Below are 14,801 nucleotides of genomic sequence, written 5' to 3' on the forward strand. Positions count from 1 at the left end.
GAGGAGGGGAGAGGAGGAAGAGGAGGGTGCCAGGCTCAGCCCTGTGCCACAGCACGGGGGAGGCCATGGCTGGCAGCCCCTGCACCCCACATCCTCTATCCCTAGGTGTGCTGCTTGCTTGCCAAAGCAAGCTGCAGGCATGTCCCCATCCCCATCTGGGTGCCCGGGCTCAGCCCCCCCTCCGTGCCAGCACAGGGGCTGGAGGTGATGCCAGCACAGGGACGAGCCACTGGCTGCCTGCCCGGCCCTCAGACAGGCACAGGGACATGCAAAGGCATAAAATCCCTCAGCATCCCTGGTGCTGAGGGTCACCACAGCTCCTGTGCTGGAGTTTCACGGCATCCAGGCTTCGAGTTCATTATTTATGTCACACTTGAAGTCTCTGCATCTGCAAAACTTTGTGAATAATTTATGGATGGTGGATCAGGGAGGAAGAGGGACACGTTTTGCTGAAAACCAGGTCACTGAATACCAGCCAAGCAGCAAAGGGAGACAATGGAAACAGGCACAGAAGCTCGCTGGGGGAAAAAGATCCAACAGCATTTATGTACACACAGACACACGCACTCCAGAGATGCCCTTGGATCTGAGGATATTTAGCAAGACCAGCCCTTCAGCAAATGCGGATCCTTTTCAACCTTCTGAATTTATTCTTTCTTCTCAGGGAAGGAGAAAGTGCTGTGAATCATCCCTATTTCTCTCTGTACCTAGACTGAGGGCAAAAGCAGGGCAGAGCAGCCCTTTCACCAAGCCCTGGCAGAGACTTTGCTCCGTGTCCTCACCCCAGCCTCACCATCCCTGCATGCCCGTGCTGCTGCTCCTGCCCAGCTCTGCAGAGGGCTCTTCCTCCCTCCTCATCTTCCTCCCCTCCACCGCCCAGCCCCTCACCAATGCCACAGAGTTACATGTTCTCCCCACGCCGGCCTTCGTACAAAGAGGATGTGAAACGTTCAGCAGAAAAGGCAAGAGGAAGGAAAACGAGAGAGGATATTGCCAAGACCTCACGTAACTCTGGCTGCAGCAGTCACACTGCCCAAGGGCCCAGACACCCCCAGAACCCCTCACTCAGCACGTCCCAAGCCAGGGGTCTGCTGCCCCCAGGCTGCCCAGCTCCACAGCCACGTGTCACAACAGCAGCTGAGGAGCACACGGAGACAATGACAGTGAGATAAGGCCACCATGCCCAGCCACGGGGAGACAAACCAAAACCACTTGGAAACACCACTAAAAAATAAAAGCTGGCTTAGAAAAGCAAGCCTCTGGTCACAGCCAGGAATGGCCCCAGATCTGCACTGGCTCACAGGGGTGACATCCCAGCCCCCACAGCAGTGACACAGTTACAACAGCCAGCAACAGGCAGCACAGCAGCTCCTCGCCCCTGGAGCACCTCCATCCCTGCTGGACACTGGAACGGTCTGTAAGGGCTCACAGAACACGTCACACCTTGGACCTGTCACACACTGCGGGTGACACACGTGAGAAGAGCCCAGATCCCACCCAGCAGCAGGGATCAGTCAGAGGCATCACAGCCCCACAGCCCCTGAAGTCACTCCCACAGCAGAAGGATGCACAGAGGGCCGAGCATCCCAGCCAGGGAGGGGGACACCCCTTCCCAGCCTCCCTGCCCCACATGGCCCAAACCCTCCCCCAGAGCGCCTGGGGCCACCACGGTGCCACACGTGCCAGGGAGGTGGCAGGGCAGGCGCCTGGGCACTGATTTACCCTGCAGCAGAATCAGCATTATTCCTGTCCCTGCAGCCTGGGCACCACTGGAACCCCCCCAGCCCTGTGCAGGAATTGAGGGCTAATCCAGGAACACATTCAATAGGAGCTGCGAAACAATTCAGCCATAAAAACATCCTTATCTCCAGAGGCCAGCGAGCGTTCTTCCTGCCCGTGCTGGGGCACAGCCACGGCCACAGCCAGGGGACAGGAGCCCACTGGCAGCCACGAGCCCACAGGGGCTCCCAGCACACCCCAAAATACCTGCACACAGCGTGCCCAGGGCAAGAGCACAGCCAGCACCTGCTACAAGCTACCTGACTAAGCCGAGAGACATCTCAGACTCACCAGCTCACTCCCAAAATGTATTTTCTGTGAAGAACAGCGCTGTAGGATTTGTTCTGGGGTAAAATGAATGCTACAGGCAGGGCCAGGCACTGCTGCCTCCAGCAAATGCTCCACAGCAGAACACAGCTCAGACCTGCAGAACCATAAATGCCCCCACAGCTGTCGGGCTTGAGATTCTTTTAACCTCAAATGCCAAGAATTGGTACAATGGGAGTCCCTGCAAGCCAGATGTTACCAGCTGCTGCTCCAGCACAGAGGAACTACACCCATGGGGCTCGGGGTGAGATCAGGAGGGGAGGGAGCAGGAATCAGCCCTTCTGGGAATGGACAGGGTGGTGGGAATGCATCACCTGCCCGTGCACCCTGGGGTGACCTCGCTGTCCCACAGCCCCACTATGACCCTGGCCAGGCTGGTTGACAGCAGGTGATGCTGCGGGGGCTCCATGGCACCTGTGTTTGTCACCTGTCACCCCACGGCACAGACTGGTGACCACGTGTGCTGCCGGCGTGCTGGGTACAGCCACCCCCCTGCACGGGGAGGCACCCCGTGATTTGGCCCGAAAAAAACTTAAAAACAGAGAAAACCCCAATGACCCCACGAGGGAACAGCAGAAACAGAGCCACAGCTTGGGGAGCAGCCCAGCCAGCCCAGCACCTCAAGGGCACAGCCCCCCCAGCGCTGGCAGCGGGTAGCCATGCAGAGGTGTCCCCAGCCCCGGGGACAGGAGCAGCCCAGCCCGGGCACCAGGGAGGACCGGGACGCAGCCAGCCACAGGTGAGGCTGTCCCCAGCCCCGGAGCCACAGCCCGCACCGCTGCATCCCCCTCCCACCCAGACCGCTGCTGCCTGGTTCGCAGCTCTGCAGCCCCCTCTGCTTCCCGCGGAGACAGCGGGGATGGAGGGGTCAGCCCGGGCAGAGCCACGGCGGCTCCGGGCATCCCCAGCCCGAGCGGGACAGAGCACAGCCGGGGGAGCGGGGAACCAGGCACCAACCCACCGCCCCAGAACACCGCTGCCAAAGGACACGACCCCCGAGGGCCGCGGAACGGGACCTGCTGGACCGGGACCAGAACCACACACGCGCCAATGGATCATGGCCACTCACATCCCGATAGACCGGGACCAGAACCACACACATCCAATGGACCATGGCCACGTACATCCCGATGGACCGGGACCAGAACCACACACGTCCAATGGACCATGGCCACGTACATCCCGATGGACCGGGACCAGAACCGCATATGCGCCAATGGACCATGGCCACGCACATCCCGATGGACCGGGACCAGAACCAGAACCACACACGCGCCAATGGACCACACATCCCGATAGACCGGGAGCGGAACCCCGCAGGTCCCGATGGACCCACCCCGATGGACCGGGGCAAGGCCCGAGCGTGTGCCGATGGTCCGGAACCGGGAGCACACGTGTGCCCGTGGACCGTGGCCAGGCACATCCTGGAGCACCGCGCTCGTCCGGCCGGAGCAGGAGCAGGCACGGCCCCGCGGCCCAGCCGCTCCTCAGCCCGCAGGGGGGGCTCGGGCGGGCGCGGGTGGTCCCGGATGGAGCAGCCCCGGGAGCGGGGGCAGCGCGGGGCGGGCGGGCGGGCAGGGGCGGGGGTCGCGGGGTCCCGCAGGGCCGCCCCCAGCCCCGCACTTACTCTTGAGGGCGGCGACGAGCGACTTCCCGTCCTTGATGAGCTCCTTGATGAACTTGTTGGTCTTCTCCAGCTCGGCCTCGTGGGAGCGCAGCCGCTCCCGGAACTGCGGACTGTCCAGACAGCACTCGCTGAACTCCAGCGCCGGCAGCCCCATGCTGCCCGGCACGGCGGGGGACGAGCGCGCAAAAATCCGGAGAAAATGCAAAACGGGAGGGCTTTCCGGGCGAGGCGCGCAGCCGCCGGTGCGGGCGGGCGGCGGGAGCGCGGTGCCGGGCCAGGCCGAGCCGAGCCGAGCCGAGCCGAGCCGGGAGGAGCGGGGCCGGGCTGGGGCCCCGCCCGGGCCGGGCCCGCCCGCGCTACTCCCCTCACGCTGCCGACCAATGGGCGTGCGCCGCCGCCGCTTCTCCCCGCCCTTTTCGCCCGCTCGACCAATCAGCTGCCGGGGCGGGGCCCTCCCCGCCGCTCCCGCACCTGGGCCGGCGCCGCCGCTGCGGAGCCGCCTCTGCCCGGGGCGGGCCCGGCCCGGCCCTGCCCGGCCCCGCCGCGCTCCGGCCCGGCCCTACCCGGCTCCGGCCCGGCCCCGCCGCCCTCCGGCCCGGCCCCGCTCCCCGCGAGCCTGCCCGGCCCGGCCCCGCCGCGGGGAAAGCTGCGCCCGGCCTGCGGGAGAGCCGCTCCGGCCCGCCCCGCACGTTTCTGCTGCCATCATCGCACATCTGTGCGGGAGATTACTGCCCGGGCTTAGCGGTGCGATCTGAGAGAACGAAGCCGTAATCTCCTGGAAGGGCTGGATGTGCAGCGGCTGCGGGAGGAGCTGCGGGGCCCTGTCCCCAAAGCATCGCCGCACGGACGATGGCTGTCACCGCTTCCCTCCAGAGAGGATGGATTCGCCATTTCTCCCCCAGACGATGGCTGTCGCCGCACGCACAGCCCCGTGGCTTCTCCCGCCGCTCGCTTCCTTCAGGAGCACGCCAGGAATGCGGCCCGGGCCAGCAGCTGCCTCGCCTCCTCCCTGCCCGGCCGGGAGCTCCCGAAGCAGCTGCTCCTCCCGCGGGGCCGGGGCAGCCGCTGGCCAGGACAGCCAGACACAGCGCCAGCACCGGCACCCGGCATGGGCAGAGCCCAACAAACCCGGCACCGGCACCCGGCATGGGCAGAGCCCAACAAACCCGCCATCAGCACCGGCACCCGGCATGGGCAGAGCCCAACAAACCCGCCATCAGCACCGGCACCCGGCATGGGCAGAGCCCAACAAACCCGCCATCAGCACCTGCACCCGGCATGGGCAGAGCCCGACAAACCCGCCATCAGCACCGGCAGCCGGGCAGGAGCGGAGCGCCCCGGCCCCGGCCCGGAGCCGCGGGATGCCGGCGGTGGCCTGTCCCCCCGGGCTGTGACAAACGCCAGCCGCACCTGCGGACAGGCCCCGTCTGCCCCGCTCACCGGCCCGGCGCAGGGGAAGGCACCGAGCACTGCTGCCAGCTCGGCCGTGCACGGCTCCGGGCCCGGGCCAGCGCTCCCGGGGGATGCTCCGGCACAAACCCGGGCTGGCAGCACGGGCTGCCCACGCCTGGCCTTACCGAGTTCACCCGGCTGTGTTTTCCAGCGGGAGGTGCGGGCACAGGAGCCTGACACCAGCCCAACCTTTTGTGTCTGTTTTTTCAGTCCTCTAAAGCACGATTCTCTCCATGCTCACAGCACAGCCTAATTCAGGCTGAGTCACTGCCTTCAAATATGGCTTGTGAGCCACATTTTTTTGGATGAGGCCTCCTAATTATAAAAAAGGATGTAATACTAATTACATGCTTATCTTGTAGGCAGGATATAAAGTTTAATGAGCTGTCATTTATGCCATATGCACACAGCCCCATAAAAGCACGAGATGTTATTATTTGGATTATGCTCCCTAATTCTACCCTGAACAAAGCCACAGGAGCACTATTTTGGTTTTATCCTTCTCCATCACCATTGTTCATATTTAAAAGTGTTCCAGCACTTACTGCTAATAGAGAAGAACCTGTAACTAGATTTGTAGGACACTGCCTTAGAGGATGCAAATATCTGGGGCTTGAAATTGAATTTTTTTCAGCCCTTTTCCAGAATCACAGAAAATGATGATGCTCACACTGTCATTTTCTGACGAGGACTGAATAGAGGCCATACAAAGCTCTGCCACACACGAAGCACCACACTTACCACTGGAACCGAGGCCTCAGGCAGGCAGTCAGGAATCTTCTCCCCTTTTTCTGGCTTCATTCATCAGGAGACACTCGTTGAGTTTGAGCTCCAAATGTGGGAGGGCAGCAGGACAGGGAGGGAACAGCCATGGACATCTTCCAGCCCCATTTCCCTGGGATTGTGCACCCAAACTGCAAAAGAATATCCTAGAATATCCTGAGTTGGAAAGGACCAACAGTGATCATCGAGCCCAGCTCATGGCCCTGCACAGGACTCCCCAAGAACACCACCACACTCCTGAGAACATTTATCACTGAAGGGAAAAATAAGCAAACAAACGCCCCAGACTTCCACATCCTCCTGCCTGTGGCTGACAGCAGCTTGCATCCCTCTGTGATCCCTGCCACATTTCCCTGCTTTGATTTATTGCTTCAAGCAGCTGGGTTGTCTCACCCCAAGTGAGCCAGGTCAGCTGGACACCGTGCAGGGATCCAGCAGCACTGCACAGAGCCCTGGCCACTGAGAGCTCGTCCCGCTGGCCACAGGCAGTCCTGCTGCCAGCCCCTGCAGGGCTGTGCTCACACATCCTTCCCACAGAGGAAAGCTGTGGCTGCCCTAATCCCACACTCCCACCCCTGAGCCGTCCTTGACCACACATTAGCACATTCTCCCTCCCTCACCAACCCACATCCCACAGCTCACTCGCTCAGGGAACATCTGCAGAAAACCAACCCAGCATTAAAACTTGGGGGAAAAAAAAAGAAAGGAGCAGTTTCTACCTAGATTAGGTGACTCTGGATCAAATAACTGCTGGTGCAGGGCTGGGGGCTGTGGAAGGAAGGGGGAGACTGCCAGAGGGCAGGGCTGGAGCGGATATTGGGAAGGAATTGTTCCCTGTGAGGGTGGGCAGGCCCTGGCACAGGGTGCCCAGAGCAGCTGGGGCTGCCCCTGCATCCCTGGCAGTGCCCAAGGCCAGGCTGGACAGGGCAGGGAGCACCTGGGACAGTGGCAGTGTCCCTGCCATGGCTGGGGTGCCACTGGGTGGTCTTTGAGGTCCTCTCCAGCCCAAACCACTCTGGGGCTCTCTGCCTGCCGCAGCATCAGCTCAGCCCAGCCCCAGCTGCTCTCCCCAGCGTTATCTCTGGGTGGGTCACACAACCAGCTGGATCCAACCGGTTTGTTTGAAAAACAGCAATTCTTTCCAGAGCGAGCTTTGAGCTGGATCAGCTCCCTCATCCGAGCACGGCATCCTCCCACCTCCGCATCCCAGCCCATCCCCACGGCGGCTGCGGTTGTCACCGGGTGCCCGTGACACATCCCTCGCTAGGCACGGCAGAAGGAGCCCCTTCTCCTCCGGGAAAGCTTTCTGCCAGTTCAGTTTAGCGATCAGGGAAAGCTGGAGTGACAGCAGGAGCGGGAGGTGAGCAGCCAGCCCCGTCCCGGCAGCTCTGAGCCCCGCAGCAGCTCCCGGCTCCACTCGGAGCGACAGAGCCCTGCCGAGGGGCTGGCTGTGAGCTCAGCCCCCGCGCACGGAGCTAAACCCTCATCCCTGACTGTCCCGGGGGAACCTGGAGCCTCCCCCCAACAGCTGCCCCCGTCCCAGCAGCGTTCCCACCCTGCGAAAACCAGAACGCGTGTCAGAGGGGCAGGGAGGGTGGCAAACCACCCCCTGCTCCAGGTCTCACAACCCGGGCACTAATGCATTTCACGAAACCCCAGGAGACAGCAGCAGGCATCCTGACTGCCAGAATGCAGGAGCTACACCAGAGGTTTCCTGGAATTGCCCTCAGGCAGCAATGTTCAAGGTCTACTTATTATGAGGCTGCATATCACACTCACATCTTCGTGCTCCCAGGACTCTTTTTATCGGGCTAGACACAGATGAGGCATTGTAGGTGGCAAAAATAAAACAGCCCTGCTCCAGATAATAACTTAGACCAGCATGAGGAACCCCCTTGAATTCCCCATTGCAAAGCAAAGGGTGTGCATTGACCGGTTGTACTGACAGCTTTCCAAGAGGCTGATCCTTGACCTTGGACCTTTCCTCAGCTGTGGATACAGCTCTGGGGTAGACACCAAGGGCTTCCCCTTCGCCTGTGCTATCCTGAAATGTGCTGTGGGTTATTCTTGTTGGAAAGCTCTCCGTGTGACTGCAGCAAACAGCCTCGGTGACACCTCCAGTGTGACAGTGCCCCCTCCACCAAGCCGAGCACTCACGAGCTTCCCTAGAACAGGATTTCAGATATATATATATATATTTATTTCAGAGTGGAGCAGTACTTTTCCTTACTGCGTTGCACCTCTCACAGTCACACATGAATTTCCACCTACTCAATTCCTTTTTTTTCCCTTCTGCAGCTCACTTCTCTCCTTGCAGTCACTCCTCGTGGCCCTCACGCAGATTTGCAGGGGTGGGCGAGACAGACAGGAGACGGGAGCAGCAGTGACACAGCTGAGCCTCTGCAGGGGGACAGCTCCCCCCAAAATGAAAAGCGAACAGGGCTGGGACCTCTGTTCCCAAGCTCCCCTCAGCTCCCAGCTCAGGCTCTCCAACCTCCCATGATTTTTTGCAGTACTCATCATGACCACTTGTGCTGCCAAGTCTCCCCAGACACCCCAGGTTTGGAACTGGTTTTGGAACTGGTTTCCCGTTGAATGGAAATATCGATGCCATCTCCTGTCAGTCAGCCTGTGGTGCCACAAGGATCTCCACATCCAGCTCCTTCCAGGTCCCTGAGCCGTGTTCGTGCCCTGGGCCATGAGTTCCTCTCCCCTGCACGCAGCTCGTTAACCACAGCCGAGCCTCTTTCAGCTAATTGGCTTCACCTCCTGCTCGCGCTCTGCCACACTCGCACCCGCCTGGACATGCCCAGCTCCTCGCTGAGCTGCCTCTGCCGGGCCTGGAGCAGCAGGGAGAGCGGGAATCTCGGGACAAAGCCCCAGGCCGTGCTCCCTGGGGAGCTGTCTCCAGAAGAGGCACATTCCCTTTCATCTCCCTGGCAGGTGTCAGAGCAGATAGAGCAGGAGCAGCTCCCTGCAGGACGCACAGGGACACTGCTCAGGCTTGAGAGAGGCTTCTGTGCTTTCAGCCACTGGAGAAGAAGGCTTGTTTGCTTTGATTGCTTGTTAAAAATAGAAGACAACTCTTCAGCTGAGACCCTGGGCACCCCTGAGCCTTGAGCTGCCCTCAGCTTTGCTGGCCTGCTCCTGTCACACTGCATGGGTGGCACTTCACCCAACTCTGTCCATTTCAGGCACAATTCCCAGAGTGCTGCTTGTCTTCCCCAATTTCAGGGGCAGCTTACTTACATTTTTACTACTTCATTAAGATTTAAACTCTGCTCCAACACCTGTCCAGCTGCAAACCTGCCTCCTCCAGTCCGAATGTGAGACCCCAGCCCTGCCTGCTGACAGAACCCCGAACCAGGATCCTCCTCAGAGCACAGGGGCACTCACAAACCCCTCTGGCTTTTCCCAGCCTGATGTCAAGTTTGACTTTTGTTTCCAGGATGATCCTCAGGGTGCTGGAGCCTGGCTGCCACTCTCAATGTCTGCTTTGTGTCCCCATAATTCAGGGCTGGTATTGATGACCAACGACCACCCTGAGAGCCTTACGTTGAAGCAGCTTTTGGAATTGCCCTGCTGGGGTCTGTGCTCACCCTGTTCTGGCCAGGAAAGGGACACAGAATAACTTACAAACCAGAACCATTATTTTAAAGAGCAATGCCTCAGTGGGGGTTGCAGAGGCTCAGTTTCCCTGCAGCACAAATCCCTGTTTGACTCGAGCCACAGTGACCCTTCTGTGTCCCCTGGGAGCAGCATTGCCACTGTAAACGCTACCAGGGCTGTGCACACGTGTGGCACAGGACAAAGCTCTGCATTGTCACCACTGTGGGTTATCAGCCTGGGCTGCACACCGGGCAGGCAGTGGCTGCAAGGTCACAGCTCCTGGAGATGTGATGAAGAGGAGGGTGGGACATTCCTGGGGCAGGGAGCTGGCATGCCTGGAGGCATTTAGCATATTTAACATGATGCAGGAAGAGCACACAAAGGAACCTCCTAGAACAGCGTGGGTTGGAAGGGACCTTCCAAACCATCCACTTCCAACCATGGCAGGGACAACTTCCATGGGACCAGGCTGCTCCAAGCCCTGTCCAAGCTGGCCTTGAACATTTCCAGGGATGGGACAGCCACACTCCCCTGTTTTCACACGTGCATCTGTGGATTTACTCACCTTCCAGGCAAACACAGGGTCAGTGCTGCTGAAGATCACTGTCCCCTTGCTTAGGTCCAGGTCACAGCTCATCCTGAGAGGAGGGTGGGCTTCCAGCATCATCATTCCCTTCACCCCTGATCTTTCACTGCTCACAAGCTTCACTGGGTCCTTTTCCACCCAGGCATCACTGGCACAAGGACTCTGCAGAGCAGGGTGGTGGATATTTAGCAAGGGAGGGGAAGAAGGGAATCCACTCCCTGTAACTGCCAGAGAAGTGGCAAAGGAAACATCACCACAGGCCCTCGGGGAAGTCATTACTGACAGAAAAATAGAAGTGATACAGAAGCGTGAAGAGTTTCAAGCTCAGGATTTTTTGGGTAATTCTTTAAGGGGGGAGGTGGAGACAGCCCACAGAAATACAGAAAACCCACACCACCTCACTGTGATGGAAATGTTTTTAAAAAAAGAGCTGGTCATAGAGGTTCTCTAAATCAAAAAAAAAAAATCTAAAACAAAAGAAAAGGCCTGACAGGTGGATTTTGGGCAGTGACAAGGCATCGAGGAGCTGGCCAAGCTACAGTTAAACACACAGAGTCACAAACAAGCTCTCAATTAAATGGAAAAGTGAAATTAGTCATGCCCCTGGGAGTCACTGCAGTGCAGGAAGCTGAAATGGAAAAGTAAGGGAACCAAGGGCTATGAAATTGTCAATGATAGCCATGGAAGAAGTATTTAAATAACAGGGTTAATTATAAAGATGACAAAGTTTCATTGTCAGGAAAGGCTGAACAGCCTGCCTATTCTTACTCTCCTTTTTGGGAGGAATACAAAATCCCCTCAAAGGCCCAGCCAAGCAGCTGCCAGTCATTTCCTCTCCAAACATGAAAGATCAGCCTCTCTCCATGTTCAGCAGGGGAGCTTTGGTCTGGTAGAGCTCCATGGGCAAACCCTGCCACAGGTGTGACAGAGGGAGCACCAGGCAGAGGAGCAGGACCCCGAGGAGCTGGGGGTGGGAGTGCCTCATCCTGTCCCAGAAAAACTCACCTGTGTCCCTTGGAGGTGGAACAGCAGCAGGCAGAGGGGCACCAAGCCCAAACCCAAGGCAGGAAAGCTTGGGCCACCCCCTGCATTAGACACCCACATGTCCCACCCCAGTGCCCTTGGCCTCACCTGAGCTGGAGGCAAGCCCCAGTGCCTCCAGGGAGGATTCCAGCAGGCCCCAGTGCTCCCAGGCTGGGTGAGCAGCACAGCTGCCCCAGGAAGGAGCTCTGCAAAGCTCCCCCAGAAGCTGGAGGTGGCCAGAGCAGCAGCATTTATAGCCCACCCCAGCTGGACCCCTGCAGCACTGGCACCCTGCAGCTGCTGCCTCTCCCAGCAGCGCCTGTGCACAGGGAGCCCTTCCCTGAGAGCACCTGGGAGCCCAGAGACACAAAAGGCATCCAGGAACCTCATTCCAACCCCCTGCCACGGCAGGGACACCTCCCACTGTCCCAGGCTGCTCCAGCCCCAGTGCCAGCCTGGCCTTGGGCACTGCCAGGGATCCAGGGGCACCACAGCTGCCAGGGCCTCAGCACCTGCGCCATAACAAGTTCCAAGGACAACCCTTCCCCAAGGATTCCTGTGCCTGAGGGGGCAGGGCCCATGCCAGGCAGAGGGGGCTGCTCCCCACAGGCCCCTCTGGAGGGGTGTGAAGCCGTATGGAGCCTCCAGCCACTGAAGCAGGGTTATGTTATCACAAGACAGTTCCAAGGAGAGGAATGTTTTCCCAAAATTTGTATAACCACTGGAAAAATGTCACAAACCACTGTGAAATTGAGCTGAAGCTGTGTTTCCAGGAATTAGAACCAGAAGTTCCCAAACCAAACTCTAGTTTCCTTTCTGGAGGGGCTCCAGAGATGTCTGCTGTGCATTAGCCCTGGTGCTGCAGGGATGTGAGCACTGCCTCTCCCTGTGTAAATAGCAATTTCCTCCTGGTGCTGCTCAGCAGCCCCAGCCCTCAGTGTTCCCTCTTTTTCTGCCTCTGCTCCTGGAATCTGGATGGAGATTTTCCTCTCCCCGGCGCTCAGAGACCAGCCCTGCTCATGGGCCACTTCACAGCAGCTCCCTGCCGCCAGCTTCAACGCAAATCGTTTTCATTCTCAGCATCGGGCCAGGCCACTGCCTTTCCTGCACAAAAATATCTTCAAACAGCTTCTCGAAATTCCTGTGGAAATCCCCACCAACTATCCCAGCCGTGCCCGGAAGCCCAGACAAAGGCTCTGTTCCTGGGGCTGCGGCTCAAGGAGCCAGTCCCGGTGCCCTGCCTGACCCTGCAGCCCCGGTGTCACTGCACCCCCCTCAGTGTCACTGCACCCCCCTGGTGTCACTGCACCCTCCTCAGTGTCACTGCACCCCCTTCAGTGTCACTGCACCCCCCCCCTCAGTGTCACTGCACCCCCGAGTGTCACTGCACCCCCGGTGTCACCCCCCCAGTGTCACTGCACCCCCCTCGTGTCACTGCATCCCCCTCAGTGTCACTGCACCCCCTTCAGTGTCACTGCATCCCCAGTGTCACTGCACCCCCAGTGTCACTGCACCCCCCTCAGTGTCACTGCACCCCCGGTGTCACTGCACCCCCGTGGTGTCACCATCCTCTGTGCCCGTGTGCCTCTGCCTGTCCGGGCTCTGCACGTGGCTTGTCCCCTGCTCTGAGCTGTCCGAGGACAGGGCTGGGTGGCAGAGCCACCGCAGGGTCCCAGGGCCGGGCTCGGTGGGGAAATCCCCGGCGGGCCGAGCCTGGAGGAGCAGGAAGGGCAGGAACGGAGCGCTGCAGCCCGGCTGATTTACAAGAAAAGGGAAGAAAAACGAGAAAACGGATTTGCATTTTCAGAGTTAATGATTAGAAGAAGAAGAAGGAGCGGGGAGCCGTGCCAGCCGGCCCGGCAGCCCTCGGGACGGGCAGCGCGCCTCCAGCTCTGAATTCACGGTTTCGCCCCGTCCCGGGCTGCGGCTCCTTCCAGCCGGAGCATCCGCGGCTGCAGCTCGGGTACCGCTGGGGTCCCGCAGCCCCCGAGGAGCGGCGTGGGCTGGGACACAGCCCAGGAAACGCCAGGAGCCGTCAGGCTGGCTGTGAAGGGTGTGCAGATGGCAGCGCTCAGGTGTGTGACATCCCTCGGTGGCCCAGAGCTCCCGAGGAGGGTGGTGAGGATGGGCAGTGCCACCCCAGCCGTGCTGCAGAGGGGGCACGGCCAGGTCCTTGTCCCGTGTCAGCCCCGCAGCACAGCCCGGGCCAGGTCCTTGTCCCGTGTCAGCCCTGCAGCACAGCCCGGGCCAGGTCCTGCCTGTCCCCCAGGGTGGCCTCGCCGGGCCGGGGACAGGGGACAGAAGCTGCACGTGAGGCAGCAGCTGCGGGAGCAGCAGAACAAAATTACCCTCATCGTCTCCATTATTATGCAGGGAGGTATTTACCTGCTGCAGGGTGCGGTGAGAGGTGTCCTGCGGGCTGGGGCAGCCCCCGGGGCGGGCACAGAGCCACAGAGCCACCCTGGCACCCGCCTCGCTGGCAGAGCCAGCCCGGGCACCGCTCCTTGCTGGCTTTCACAGCGCTGCTGGCAGAGGACGCGCCCTTGAGAAGTGCAGATAAGACACTGATGGTGGGGAGCAATTCTGTTTGCTGTTAAACACACCCAGTGCCTGCAGAGCTCCTCAGCCCGTACCTGCTGCGAGGGCACTGCCCCTGGGTGGGCACTGCAGCACTTCCAGGGGTCCCGAGGTGCTGCCTGCACCAGAGCGGCCCCGGGGGATCCCACGGGCCCCACTGCCCGCTCTGCCTGTGCCCAGCTGAGTGTCACCTTGCCAGGGCCAGCATGGAAATGCCCGTTCCCCCACAGCAGCCTCCTCTCCAGTCCAGCCTCTCGCACAGCAGTGGCTCCTTTTCCTACAAAGCTGTCCCCAAACACCAGCCACAATTTCCAGCTGACAGGTCTGGCCCTGTTCACTCCCCTCCTGTCCCCATCCCATGGCAGATGCAGGAGGGCCAAGGGCTGAGCTGATCTCATGCCTGTTTATATTCATGTGGCTTCTGAGATTTGGTTTGGAACCATAAAAATATGTTATTTACTGTACAATTAAATATTTGCTTCCTAGTGGGTTGGACTTGGGTGAACTGCAGTTTCCACAATACCCGTTAAACATGACTTACACTTTTCCTCGTTGCCTTCCTTTTTGTACCTTTAATTCCCTCGCTCCTTGTGCCTTTATCAGCTGCAGGGAGGTTTGCCAGGGACTTTACATAGCAAAGAATTAAACAAAAATGTGAAAATAACAACCCTTGCACATACATCAGCCCAGCCTGGGCACCCAATTACTGTGTTGATAATGGTGGTGACAGTGCTGTGACACACTCAGCAGGCTGTCACAGCCCGTGCCTGCAGATTATCTGCCTCACCAGCCCTTCCCAGGGCGCCGTGTTTAGCTCTGATGGCTGCTGTGTCCAGCAGGAGCCTGGCAGGGCAGGGCTGGGTTTCCCCTGGCACTGCCGTGTCCCCGGCAGGGTGGCACGCTGCTCCGTGGGGATGGGACCGGCTCGGTGCTTCTGTCAGGCTGCCAGCCTTTGGTCCATGGTGTGGTTTGTGGGAATGTCCTGAGCAGGGCCAGGAGTGCAGGGCCAGGAGCTCCCTTCCAGCTCAGGCTCTTCCA

The 14,801-nt window shown here is 59.7% G+C and overlaps 1 protein-coding gene across 5 annotated transcripts in view; it reads right to left on the bottom strand.

Moving 5' to 3' along the window:
* The window catches only part of ARHGAP26 (Rho GTPase activating protein 26), a 99,873-nt gene extending 95,779 nt beyond the window's left edge, over positions 1 to 4,094 (bottom strand). For 3 of the 5 annotated variants that reach the window (XM_038150489.1, XM_038150490.1, XM_038150492.1), the window contains exon 1: positions 3,734 to 3,887. In XM_038150489.1, the coding sequence (XP_038006417.1) occupies positions 3,734 to 3,887 (154 nt within the window). Of the gene's footprint in view, positions 1 to 3,733 lie in introns of all 5 variants that reach the window. The other 2 variants (XM_038150491.1, XM_038150493.1) reach the window with 2 other exon arrangements.
* Positions 4,095 to 14,801: the final 10,707 nt, after the last annotated feature.

The sequence above is a fragment of the Motacilla alba genome, chromosome 13 (genome assembly GCF_015832195.1).
Source record: "Motacilla alba alba isolate MOTALB_02 chromosome 13, Motacilla_alba_V1.0_pri, whole genome shotgun sequence".
Taxonomy (NCBI): domain Eukaryota; kingdom Metazoa; phylum Chordata; class Aves; order Passeriformes; family Motacillidae; genus Motacilla; species Motacilla alba.